This window comes from Athene cunicularia, assembly GCF_003259725.1.
Source record: "Athene cunicularia isolate RWA chromosome 1 unlocalized genomic scaffold, athCun1 chr1_part2, whole genome shotgun sequence".
NCBI classification, from domain to species: domain Eukaryota; kingdom Metazoa; phylum Chordata; class Aves; order Strigiformes; family Strigidae; genus Athene; species Athene cunicularia.
The window spans coordinates 17,946,361-17,960,603 of NW_020799092.1; the positions used below are offsets into that span (position 1 = coordinate 17,946,361).

General features: G+C 39.2%; 1 protein-coding gene across 1 annotated transcript in view; it reads left to right on the forward strand.

Annotated features, from left to right (window-relative positions):
• TBXAS1 (thromboxane A synthase 1) overlaps positions 1-14,243 on the forward strand; it is a 231,656-nt gene that overhangs the window by 78,927 nt on the left and 138,486 nt on the right. The window contains exon 3 of the mRNA XM_026840998.1: positions 1,336-1,388. Coding sequence (XP_026696799.1) covers positions 1,336-1,388 — 53 coding nt within the window. The remainder of the gene's footprint in view (positions 1-1,335; positions 1,389-14,243) is intronic.

Consider the following 14,243-nt stretch of genomic DNA (forward strand, 5'->3'; position numbering starts at 1 on the left):
TAATTTTATATTTAGTGGGGTTTCTTACACACCATCCAGTGCTTTAGCTTTTTGTAGGTTAAGGAAAACCTAAAGTTCAGCCCCTAACCTTGGAGACATATTGTCCTGCAGAATAAACATATTGCAAGTCTATGATTAAAAAAAAAGGCACAACTCTATTAAGAAGAAGAAACAACCGAAGGGCTCTATAAGAGCAGGACTGTAGGTGGTGGCAAGTGCGTTGCTAATTTGGGTGATAAATTAGCACCCAAGGGTGATAAGTAGGATAACTACTTTTGATTACCAGATTTTCTTTTGCTTAGCATAGTAAAATGCTCCCAAAGCATACAGACATTACATGGTTTTGTTTATTTATGTCTATAGTTAATGTATTTACAATAGTTCATATTGTTGTAGCTAATATTATTCAGTATGTCATAAAAAATAAGAAAGATTAAATAAGAGGCATAAGTATTCTACTTTGTTAGTGAATTTTCTCTGAAGAATGAAGATAGATCACAATAGTCTTTCTTGAATTAATATAAATGCAGATTAATGCAGTCAAATGTGTTATTTTTCCATAGACAAGTTACAAATACGATGCAGTATGATTCCCTAATATCACAGTTTTGTAAAACAGATTTTTTTCATATTCACTTTTGGGGATACATTTTGCACACCTTCTTTCAGATTAATCAATTTGAATTCATTTAGGACACTAACAATTTAGTGTAGTGGCAGGTATATTTAGATAAATGGATACCAATTTTCATCGATTATGAAAATGAAACAGTAAAAATTCTAAAAGTTTGTTAAAATGCATCTGCATACTCTTCTGAAGAGTGTCCCAGGTGACTGCTTCGTGCTAAACTCCAACTTTGCCAGTTTGGTGTTTTTTTCAATAATGCAACTAAAACCTAAATAAGACAACCTTTCCACATTCCCTGTGTTTCTCTTGTGTTTAGTAAAGTCATATACTTACTCTGTTATTAATTTCTCTGTCAATTTTTCCATCCACACACCTATCAGAAAAAAATTATGAGTCAGGACCTCAGAATGAAATTAGCTTAAAAAGATATAATCATGAAACGGTAACATATTTTGGAGTGCAAAACCCTGACAAAAACATACTTCATGTCTCTCCAGGTCTTTTTGGGGGTTGAGAATTTTTTTTTAGTCATCATTTCTAGGCTCTACTGTCACAGATAGACAATAAAAGAAAGGTGAGTTTATGAGTTGATACTGTGGTTCTCCTGGTTGAAGTTCAAAGCTTTAGTGTTTGTGTGTTAGCAACTCTGTATAACAGAGTTTGTTAAGTACTGTTCTAAAATACTTTGTTATTTTTCTTTTATCCAGGGTTTTTGGGAAAACCACGCAAAACTCATAACCGAGTATGGACCTGTTTGTGGGTAAGCTTAGCAGTGCCATCAGCTTTCTTCTATTCTGGCTCTTGCTGTTTGAGTTTGTTGGGTGGGAGAGGAGAAAATACCAAGATAAGAAGGTCATCCAAATTCAGGGTCTGGTATTTCAGTCTGGGGGACAGAGGTAGAGGTTGTTTGACTACATACAGAAGCTTATTTTAGTTCAGCATTTCGTGTTGGACTTCATTCTTCTCTTTCTAATTTTAATTATGCACATAAAGTTTAGTCTTTTTCAGAACTGTACAGAGCTACCAGCCTTCAATATTCTCTTTTCATCTGCACATTCTTTATACTTATGGTGAATAGTGGAAATAATAATTTATCATCTTGAAAAAAACTTAGTTTATGAAATAGCATGAATTTGGTTCAGCTGTTGCTATCTATAATATTTATGCAAAATTCCTAAACTTAAAATACAATGAAGTACAGATTAGAAATAAGGCATTCCTCTCTATAGCTCAGCTGTGCTATTTTAGCAGTTTATTAGGAGTAAAGAGGGTTTAAGCACTATATCCCTTCATACAAGCCCTTCCACATTTCTGTGAATGTCATTTCTGTTCCAAGAACTGCTTTCCAGTTGTCATCATTTAAAGGGGAATTGCAGTTATTTCATGGTAGCAGCTATTGTTGTGGTCAGTTGGTGTTTCTAGCATAACTATTATTTCAATATATACGTATCAAGCAATATTCAGAAAGTACAGACAATGTCAAGTTTTTTTTCCTGTGTTCTGGAAGGGGTTTAAAACACTTGTAAGAGAGCGTATATGAACGTGTCTGTGCATATTTGATCATAAATAATATAAATATGCTTTGTATGCTCTTTCAGCAAAAAAGCTCTATGAGAAAGAAGTCAGGCTCAGCCATATGAAGCATTTGATGCTTCAGTCACGGCCGCCTTGTGGCATTTATGCTCAGCCCTAAGGACAAAGTGCTGCAAGAAACGATGGAAATAATGAATTCCAAGGGTTAGGTACTTGTCTAAGAGGAAATAATACAGTGTCTTGGCTGGCTAGGAATGGAGAAAGATATTCATTAACACTGTGGCAATTTGTATGTTGTGTAACAAATGGAAAATGACTGAGGCTTATTATGTCCATGACCTTTGGTGTGATGCCCTTAAATGACAATAATGTAAGAACACTGGCATTCATTCCTCAGTGTATTTCCCTCCTTATTAATATCATGCCTATTTTTTTCTAAGCGGAATTAGAGACAAGTTGCTATTTAGTCGTCTGTCTGCTCACTTGGCCAGGCAGAGGCTATGTCATTGGAGAAAGAGATGTATAATTACAGTGTGTGAGCAGATAGATAGAAAGTTTCATTTTTCCAATCTACCCAGAGCTGTTAGGGAATGAAACCTCTGTGAGACTTGCATGCGCTCCAAAGCCGGATGATGGTGGTAGTGGTCAGCCAGGACAGTTCTGCCTCTTCAGGATCCTGTAGGTAGGAGTGAGCAGACTGAGCATAACTACGTCCCATTTACTGAGTGCATGAAAAACTTCATCTGTGAGGATCTAGGAGGCTGGCAGAGAAAAAAATGCTATCTCCTATGAGATATTTCCTATGAAAACAAAGATGGACTCAAACACTGCTGTGCTTGAGGTAAGCTTTATTTGTCATTGAAGGAGGATGTTTAAAAACCTGGCTTCTGAGCTGCTTTTCAATAGGTGTGGTATGTGTCGGGGGGTATTTATCATGGTCCTGTCAACTAAAGAAATTCCTTCTTCTTCCCTATACATCTTCTGTGTGATTCTTTCTGTGGTTCTTTGAAATAGGCAATAAATGGTAGGTGTGTTTATGTGTATGGTCCCAGCAAAGTATTGGATCTGGCAGTTGGAAGACGTGGCATTTTGCTTTTTCCAGATTGAAAACTGCTTTCCAATAAGCATAAAGAGCAATGATCTTTATTTCTACAGTGGTGAAGTGAGCTGAATACAAATCTTTGGAGCTGAAGCCTTTTTTTCTTTCTAAGGTCACTTGAATAGTCTGAATGATACCATCACAACTGTTTTCTTTTGTGTGTGAATTGGTTTCCTTGACAACAGGATGTCAAATCAACTTTTCAGCTTTAATCAAGTCAAAACAATATATCCCTTCCATTCCAAAAGGCCTCAAGTCGTAGAGAATTATTTCAAGTAAGGCTTTTGTAGGTCACAAAAGCATTTTTTTTTTCTTAACTCCTATGTGTGAATCCAAAGGAGAGGTGATGGTATTACTCTTTTATAGAGAGAGACAATGCAAATAGTCTTCAGTTGTGAGGTGTGTGCTGTAAAGACTGTTTTCATACAGAGATGGCCCAGGATGGAGGCCTAGGCAGAAACAAACAGCTCTGGTTTGGTGCAAAAGCAGAGTTGGAGCATTTCTGTTCATCAGGGGAATCCAAACCACTGATGTGACTTTTGAAGGGATCCTGCCACAGAGTGTTAGTTTTTGATTCAGCTATACTTTGGAGTACCTTCTATAGAAATACCTCCTCTAAAATACGTGTGCTGGTTCTTTATAACAAAAATAAAAGGTGAAGAATATCCTATTTGGAAAGCAGTGTACTGATACATGCTAAGATTTGACTTGAATGTTCTCTTTATGGTAGGAGATTGCAGGAAAGTAGTTCTAGTTTCTGTGGAAATTAGAGACTTATGTCACTTATTTTTTGGATGAACTTTGATGTTTTGATACTTTATTTTCACCCCCAGCATATCCAATTGTTCCATTTCAATTGTAGGTTATGGCTACTGATTGGAAATAGGTGGTAAGAGCAGACAGAGAAACAAAGAGCTACTGGGTTGAAGAGGAGAAATAGAGTATACTTTATGGAATCAGAAAAGCAACTGCTACAATGTGAGCAGAGCTGTAGAGGCAGTTATTTTACTTTATATACACACTTCATATGTATTTGACCACTGTACTGCGATTGCATCATTATGACTTTACAGCACTGTGAGCATGTGTGGCTGGTTTGGAGTTGGAAAATAGTGCCAAAATAAGTAATATATTCTTGTCCCAACACCAGTGAAGGAACAGAAAATACGAATACAATACAGCCCCAAGCAGACAGATGATTGCCTCTGGGATGAATGAACCTATTCTACCTTCAACTGTAGCAATGCATTTGGATGTGGGGAAGAGTGTAAGAGTTCATAACATAGATCTCACTGTGTATAATCAAAGTATAAGAACAGAAGATTAAAATTCAGTGCAATCTGTAGGGTGACACTCTTTCTTCACGTCATTTTGCATCTGAAACAGCTTGCAGCAGGTCAAAACCTGTTCTTACTCTTCCTTCACTTGAACTCTCAACTTCAACCTTCTCTGATTAAGTCTGAACAACTATGTAGTAGAGTAAGTGCTAAAGAGGGCAAGAGCAAAGTAAGGCAGAGTCAGAGATGGGTCTAGGAGTAGCAAGAGGATGGTGTTTGGATTAAAGCAGAAGACGATCAGGGTGTTTGAGCTCAGAGTTGTCAAGCTGTGAACTGGCAAAGGGAGGCAACAAGCTCAAAACCTGATTTTGTAATGAGGGAAGGAATTAATGAGAACATTTCTAACAAGATCCAGTTGTAAACCATTCTCAATCCCTAATAAAACACCAGCGGAAAACCGCATCTACCGATGCTGAGCCTCTGCTGGACTCCAGCATAAGCATATCAGGATCAGCACAGTACCACAGAAAGCATGTCAAGGTGCAGGTACTCCCAAAGAATCTTGTGAAAACACAGATGTGAATGGAGCTCCATTTCCCTAGAAAGGGTCTTGTTTTGTAGTGTGGTTACTTCAGCGCATTTTGAAGTAATACACAGAAAGTAACTTAAAATGGGAGAGGCAATTCTTGTTACAGGGCTTATGGGATTACCCAGTGTCTAATTTGTGGGTGGTGTTCGGTTTATTTTCATTAAAAACTTCCTAATATTCCTTAAATTATTTCCTTACAAGTCATTACTGGAACCAAGATCAAGCCTGGTCTCTTAAATGATTGGGTGTTGTGAAGGATTAGGATAGATCATGGATCCAGTCACTAACTTGAAATGTGTCCAGGCGTGAGTTGTGATTGTTAAGTTACGCTGGCAGCTGACAGCTTTTCAGAAGTCTACACAGCCCAAGTTGGTTCTGTCTTAATGCTTGACTTCTCCTCGCTCAGAAAAATGTCACTGCAGATGGCACTAGTTAGTATTTCTGCAGATGAGTCCGTAATCAAGCAGTTACAGACAAGAAACTGACTTTTCTTGCTGCTGCTCCTGGCCTCTGCATCAGGGCTGAGGTGCACTGATTAGTCACTGTGGAGATTTGGGGCTTTTCCCTTTTTGGAAAGAAAAGGGATATGTGTTTCTGGGATTTGGGCATCTGGATTTTTTTTCTCAAAGACTTATCCTTCCTTCTGCCCTCCTCAGACACCTTTGAGGCAAATTTAAGGTGCATAGGGGCAGGGTTTCCTGCAGGGAACAGCTGATGTCTTCATCATGCAGTTATTTTACTTGAAGAAATAGTGTCTTTATTGCCATTTTAATTTCACAAACTTTTTTTTTAGCCTCACTGTTTCTAGCCTTATTCTGTTTTATGTGGAAAGAGTAATCCCAGGACAGGTATTCTCATCTTTGTCTCTGAAGGCTCCGGTAAAGAAATAATTTAGTTTTATGAAACAGTTTTATCCTTTTGCACTGGGGGTCTAATGGACTTAACTACCTCTCCTGTGGTCCTTCCTTTATTTTGATATTTTAAACAATTTACTTTTCGTATTTCAGCTAGAGAAAATCATACCTGGGCAAGCATAGGGGAGAGAGAAGAAAAACAGTCTTCCTATTACTGATCTATACCTCTTCATAATCCTGTTTCACATTTAACCTGATAAAGATTTTTGGTAGCCTCACTTGCCTGGATTTTTGCTTTCTTAAAGAGCAATATACTTTGTTGGCCAGAGTTGTCTTTCATATTCCATCAAGATTTTTTTTCTTCTGTGTTTCTTCATTTATGTGTTGTGATAAGATTCTTTGACTCTATAGGATTGTTGATCAGCCCTAGAATTGCTGTTGTGAATTAGAGTTATCTCTTTTCCTTTAAATACCTGAAAACTGTGGATACAGTACAGCAGAACCATTAAACCTGTGCCTAACTTTGAGCACATGAGTAATCCCATTAAAGTCAATGGTATTACTCAACATGCTTCAAGACAGAAGTTTATCTACCTTGCTGAATCAGGGCCATAAAAGAAACAATTGCATTTGTGACTGAAAAATATTTTTACTGCTGTTGGTACACGTAAACACTTAGGTTTATTGTAGCTGAAAGAAGTTAATGGGGAGAAAAATATTTTTTCCCCTTCCCCACCTTCTCTTTTGACAGCACTTCTCATGTAGACAATTTTATTGCTCCACTGTGTAATGTGCTAGCCATTCTCTCTGAAATGGAAAGGATTATCTCAAAAAAATGACTGAACGATAGGAGAATCTTAACATTCTTAAATTAAACTTTCAGAGCCCTTCTTTCTTTCTTTTTATCTTTTTTTTTTTTTTTTAATTAACACTTTTAGAATTTTTAGTAGTAATGTATTTTTAAAAAGTTGTCTTTTAAAGAAGAACCGAAACCCAACAAAATTTCTGGCATAAATGTAGTGTCATGGTACAACGCTACATCTCCATCTGAATCCCCACGTTAACCTTAATTAGGTATTGGTTATAGCTGGCTCCAAATCAAGCTGCTGGAACAAGTCCTGTAAGTTACTTAAGGGTATCATCACCAGTTTCCCCTCTTCTCTCTAGAGCTAATTGGTCTTAAAAGTATAGCCTTTTATAGGACTGATGCCTAAAGATTTACACAAAAGGTGGCATACCACAATGTTTTCAGAATTGGAGTCTAGTTGTTATGTTGTAATCGTTTTTGTGGGCTCCTTGATCATTATGGAGTATTTTACGTTCTATGTATGGAGACCTGTGGGATGCAGTTTATAGACAGAATTTATAGTAAATTAGTTGACTAGTTTAATTCTGGCATATACTTAGGTCCCTGGAACATTGCAACATGTTTAGTGTACTGGTAATGTTGAAAGTATTCATTAATGAGTTCTTCTTAGCCATGGACAAATGTTAAGTGTGGACTACAACCTCCCGTGAGAACCATGCAACTTGAGTTTGTCTACTCTGTGATGGATGTTGATATGTTACTGTAGCCTCTTGCTGTCCCGGTCAGGTTCAGGGACGCTTGTGTTCTAGGTATTCAAAAACAGAGATTTATAAGGCCCACCAAAATGTCAGTCCCAGCCCTCAGCACAGGCAAAGCCATTTGGATGGCAATGTTTGATGCAAGTGTTAAACTCTTCTGCACACAAAGCTCTCTGTCCCTTCTCTGAGACTCCAGATGTTGCCCTGAGGTGGCTGAGTTGCAGGCATGTGCTCACTGCTGCACTTTTTCCAAGTTTCTTTCCTCCATCCATGACTGCTTCATGACTCTCTTGCAGCTGTTCAAGCCAACATAAGTCAAAGACCTGATGTAATCTTTTACACCTCTAGAAAGTGAGTGTGAAATCCAACCAAATTAGACAGACAACATTTTATATGCTCTTGGCAAGGCAGCAAAGGACAGTGCCTGTCACCTCGCCATGTTCCTGATGCTCATTTCTGTATTCAGGCATGGGCCAACTGCTGTGGCCGTAGCTTCAGCAAATTAGTGTTTGTGTAGAGGGAAGTCCCCTGGTTGGTACAGCTCTGCTGAGATGGCGTTGGCCAGATGCAGAAAGGCTCTGTGAGGTTGGCCAAAACTGTGTCAGCTCCTAAGATTGACGACGGAAGCAGAGAGCATGCCCTTGTACCATATCTTAGCATTTGAGGAACCTGATTAAATCTTGATCTGCTTTTGCATGTGCAGGTAGCAGCTTTGGCTAGGAGGAGGTTTCACTTCCATTTGGTCCTGGGGAGGTGTTTCTTCATTCCTCTGTTTCTTTGCATGTTGGTAGTGCAGCACTTAGATGTTAAAGCACAGTCCTTGTGAGCTCCAGGTTAAGATTGTTTGAAAACTGAAGTTTCTTTTGAAAACATGCTTCCTGAGGAGTGTTTTACACCTAATATGCAGCACAAGTGATCCTTGATCTGTACTGCCTGCTTCTTAGTTAATTAATGCTTAAAATCATCATTTTAAAGGGCTTGGAATGGGACTGCTAAACAAATTGCCTCTTCTCACGTAACACCATCGTGATCAGCACCTGCGTATCAGACTCTGTCACCTAATTTCAGGGCACAAGGAGGAAATATTCTGAGTGAATCCCACAGTTATAAAAACTAGTTTCCTAGACTTAATTTCACCTTCATCTACCCTCTTCACCATCTACCAGACCCTGCCTTTGTTAACAGTCTGTAAAGTCCACCTTGTAATTTTTTCTCTCTTTCCACCATTTGGGAAAAAGCAGGTTGAGGGCTTTCAAAAATCTGAGACATAATTTCAGTATACCAATCCTTCTAGAAAGTATGGGAAAACAGTAGTATTATAGATTTTGTTGTGCATATTAAATGCTTTTATTAGAATTTCCTACAGCACCCAGAAGTATTGATGCATACTTGAAGTGGGCACATACAATACATAATGTCCAGTAGCTATTAATGGTCTCTGGTTTCACCCACTGTGTATCTGATTATGAACTGGTGTTCCCAGTGCCATGCACGGAAATTTTTAAATGAAGTTCCTGAATTATTTCCCCCTGCTCTACACGGAGGGAGGAAAATGCATTATCCCTCCCAATGTGTGTGTGTCCCCTTTCCTTTCTTGGCAGCCTTTAAAGCAGATCAACTTTAATGCTGTGATGCAGGAACAATTCCTGCCCTCCTTGGTTGCTGAACATTTCCCAGGAGAGTCAGGTTACTGCCTCTCCAGGTGACTCCCTACTGCCAGTTTACCCTTCACGGTGGCAGCCCAAAGAAATCCAAAGGCAGCTTGTGTCTGCTTTCTTGTGTGCCATGAGAAACGTCAAGCAAAAGGGATTTGCCTTCCCCACATATCCCTCCCTGGGGGCTGGAAAGGAAAGATGCAGAGAATAAACAGCAAATCAGGAGCCTGTTGCAGGTCCCCATTCCCTGCAAGCCCCAACGCAGGCTGGAGCATCCTTGGCTCTGTTCCCTCCTTGCAGCCACCTGAGAGAGGAGCTCTAGGATGCAGATGCTTCTTAGACCCCCCCCTGTCACCATGCTGGGGAGTCCCTCAGGCAAGACTCTGTGGGGCCTCTGCCCCTTAGGACACCAAAGCCTTGCACAGGAATGGATTGGGAATGTCTCTTCTTTAGTTTCTTAGAAACAGTCGTATTTTCCTCTTTGAGGATGACCACACTTCAACAGGTATCTACAGAGACGCTACCCATCAATTGCTGCCTGTTGTCCTTCAGTGGTGCCACCATTTTGTTGGCTCTGGTGTTTGTTCTGGTTTTGACAACCTTGTCTTGTGGGCTTTGTATTCATACTTTAATTCTGCTGTGATTTTTTTCCCTCTAAATATTTGCTCTTGCTTTGTTTTCTTTCTCTTGCTTCTCTCCGTCCTCTTCAGCCCTATGTTATCTTTCCTCCACGCTCTAATTTTTATTTCTCCCTGTTTTTCTTACCCATGTTGAGCTGAAAACAGTAACATGACCTGACAATTTTTACGTCATTCTAAGGTTTTTATGTACTTCCATAAATCTCTTCATTACTTTTTTATTGTTTTGTCATATATAGGTTTTAGTTTTTCCTCTACCTTATTAGTCTGGGGATCAATTTTTAGTCTACTATGTTTTATTAGTAGTAAGGGAAACAAAATATCTCCTCCTTCTTTGTTGGTTTGGCACCATCTTCAAATTACCCTTTTTTTCTGTTTGACTACTTCTCTTCTTTCCCTGGAGAGTCTGCTTTATGTCAGACCTTCTGCTGGTAGTGAACTGGGTATGATTTCATCAGGCAATAGGCAGAAGTGTACCCCACTGCAGAGGAAGAAGTTGTTGTCAGCTATTATTCTATTTATTTTTTTTCCTAGCTTGGGGAGCATGGAATGAGCTGAGCCACCATTACCCTGGGGATTGTGACTCTTTCCTTCCTTCCATTAAATTTGGTGGCTAAACTTGAGGGCTTGTCTCGAAGGAGGATTTATTTTAGTCATAGTGATAAAATTGTACTGGTATAATTAAACAGCTATAGTAATGTCAGAAAACCTCCCATGCACAGACACAGCAGTTCTGGAATGACAAACTACATCAGGCAAAAAACTGACCATCTCCCCCAGCAATTATTGTACCTATAGGGGTGTGCTCCCATAGGAGTTTTTTCTAGTCTAATTTTATTAGCATTCAGATCATGTCTTGTCCCAGAATCTCCTCTCTTCCCCCATGTAAACAAGCCTGAAAATAGTGGTCTGGACCTTCAAGCTGTTGTTTACTTCAGTGTAGCTCCACTAAATGCATAAAGCTGTCACTATCTGAGGATCTTGACCCAATGTTTTTAGGTGTCTCTCATGTTATATAACTTCGATTTTTGGATGATGGTACCTATTGAATAAAGTTAGGTTTTGTACAGCAAATTTTAAGACATATCCAGACATCTTAAAGTAGTTTACAGAAAAAGGAGTGAGTTGGGAGCAATGTTCAGACTCTGTAAGGGCTAGCAGTAGACATTTTATCACTCAGCAATAATCCAAGCTTTTCTGTCAATGTTGGAATCTATTTTATTGAAAAAGGATCTTGGCAAGGACACTGGGAATTGCTGCAGAGTCTTTCAAAGTGACATTATGAGAAGATCTTGGTTCTTTGGGACCTTTTATCACACAGAACATCTTACGAAAGACTCTGTGTGAAGGGCCAAAGTAAAATGTTATCAAAGCAGCCTAACAATTTTATATGTCCACTGGCTGTCCACTTGGCCCAGTAGGAAATGAACTATGCATGGGACAGGAGAAAGAGAAGTAGGTCTACAAGTGCAGCACAGAGACAAATGTTAAAATAGGTCAGATGGTAACGTAATGTCACATGGGAAGGCATTAGCTGTTAAATATTATTTTCTATTAAAGTAATTTAAATTCAGGTTTTTGAGGCAGAGAGGTGTATTGCAAAACGGGAAGATCAATACTCGAAGTACCTGAACTTATTCTTACTACAGACCCATCTTTTGTGTCAGTGGCATTTTATTTGCTTTTGCTGTGAATAACACAATTGGATTTTCATCAATACTGAAGAACAGAATCACTGTAGGTGAAACTACCATAATTTTCCTCGTGTTCATTTCCTGAGCAAAATAGTTAAACGAGTACACAGTTTGTAAGCCCTCAAGTAGACCCTGATACCCCTTTGATACACCACTGTATTTATATGTACTCACAGGACTGCTCTGGGCATTGCGTTCAGCATATTTCCCCATCCCATGCTTCTTTTGAGTTTGCCATTTTGAACACTGGATTTCTGCAGGCAGCTGTTAACATGATTCTCTCCAGCCAGCACGCCAGAAAATCTGCAGGCTGTCCCTGCCTGATGGAGGAGCCGGAGCCACGAATGGCACTGAGGTCAGAGGACAAGCGGATGTTGCTGGCAGCACTAAAGCTGCAATGCAGCCAGCATTGCATATTTAACTGTAAGGTCTCTGCTGGATTAAAAAGGCTCCAGGTGAGGAGAGCATGATCAATAATTACAAATATAAAAAGTGGTGCCTTCTCTTGCTTTCCTACTTTTCTCCCCTTCCTTCTTTGCCTACAGGACACGAAGCATCTGAATCCCCCAGACGATTGTTCATGCATTTGCATTTTCATTTGCTTGGTTTATAGCAAGATTGTTCCAGGTTTTGGGAGGGGCAGCTATCAAAGACGTACAGGCACTGCCATTGTGTTTTATTGTTCCAGTCCATTTTTCCCTGTGAATGCAGGTGGGAGTTTTTCAGTGGGTTGGTTTTGTGTTTTTGCTTTCTCTTTCTTCTAAGCATTTATAACCCTTTTATTGTCAGTCTTCAATCATTTTTGCTAGATCAATATATTTACTTCAGTGATAGTTCATCCTACAGTAGTGCTTGTTGGTTTTTTTTTTTTGCTTTGTTTATAGAGGTTATGAATAGATTGAGTGGGTTGTATCTTTGCTATACCTCTGTCATTGTGTGAGGATCAAGTCGCTTGATCTTGCCCCATACCTGTGTATTTAGAAGGAAAATGAAGTACTTAGATTGGTCTGCTTACAAATCTACTTGTTTTCCCCTTTTTTTCTAGGTAGAATCTGAGCAATTAAAAATGCAATGTTTGGTTCTGAAATGTTCTCAGAAATCCTAAGTATGACTGCTGGGTGTTTCATGTATGCTCAACCATTTGGAGGGAAGGGCTCTAGGAAACCTCGAGCAGACTCCAGAGATCAGAGGATTTGGGGAGTAGCACAGCAAAGTGGTGTTGGACGATAACGTTTACTGGGATGACTCAGAAACGAGGCAGGTCCGTGGGAGTCCTGAGGTCTTTAGCCAAGCAGCTGTGCCTGAGCCAAAGAGGAGAAATTCTTGAGTCTACATTGCTCGTGTCCTGCGCTGCCAGATGTGGGCCTGGGACAGCTGTTTAATGCAGCTGTGAAGAGAGCTCAAATGTATGCAGTGTGCGTGTGGGAATCGGGTGCCAGTGTTGGTGTGATACATTGTGCCCTGGCTGGCTGTCAGAAGAAGGAGGTGGATGAACAGGACCTGCTGTTCCACAGTGAAACATCCGTGGAAGAGGAGAGGGCTAAATGTACTCTTCCATCCTCAGCAATATGGGCAGTTTTAGGATATGGAGTCATATACACCATTGATTATACAATTGCTCCCTTCTCCCCCACCAAAAACAGGAGCAGCAAAAGAAGCATGTTTGTTACAACCGGTAAGACACACAAGGCAATAAATGGAAAATAGGTCAACTAGGTAGTGCTCTTACTAATATTACTGTTTGAAACACAATCTGTGTTTTATGTCTTTGCATTGTATTGGGAAAAATCCCTGAATATGCATGGATCTCAGCGAGGTTTAATAATTTAAACCAGGTGAGCACATTAGCTGTTTGTAGGATGCTGTCCCCATAGGGCCTTACCGGAGTCGAATACATCCTGTTTTTCAATACATCCATTTTTAGGCTGAAATAATTTTCCATGTTATGAAAGTTGTGACTCAACTACTTCTCAGCAGTGTGTTGTCCATTTGTAACAGCAGATTTTCCTGGAAGTCATTACTTTGGAGTGCCTTTGTCAGCTGTACACATCACTCCTGCTCCTCTTGTCCTTTGTAGCGCAGATTTGCCCGTTGTCGTTAGCAAGGATATTACCACTGATGCACAAGCTATCAGGTTTTTCCATTCTTTTCTTTCCTTTCTATCTCTGTTGAATTGCAGTTTCCTTTGTCTTCTGCATGGTGCACTAAAAGAGGTTAGGAAATTTATCAGTTATTTTTAATGGGTTTTTAAAGTCTGGAACAACACAGATTGAATTGATTCAGGAAAATTTCCTGGAGCTGCAGTGTTTTTTACTATTAAAATATTTTTATCATTGCAATTTTTCTGTAAGAAAATACATCTATTTTTTCCTTCTAGTCCTATAACAAAGCCCTGCTTTCTAACGTTTCCACATGGTCAGGTATTAGCCATTTCCCAAGATAATTTAGTTTGGTCATGTGTACAGCTAGCATTTTTATTGTAAAGAATTCTGCTAGTGGTTTCATGATAAATGCATAAAGCATTGGGAAATTACTTTTATTTGGCTTAGTGTGTATTTAATAATGCATTAACAAAATTAAATGATTTTGTGTGTATGTGTGTAGATCTTAAGAATATATAGAATAAGTACATACTATCATAGGTATGCAAGGATTTTAAAAAAATCAATCTTTCCTGTGTGCATTTTGTATGCTGTAGCATAAAAAAGTA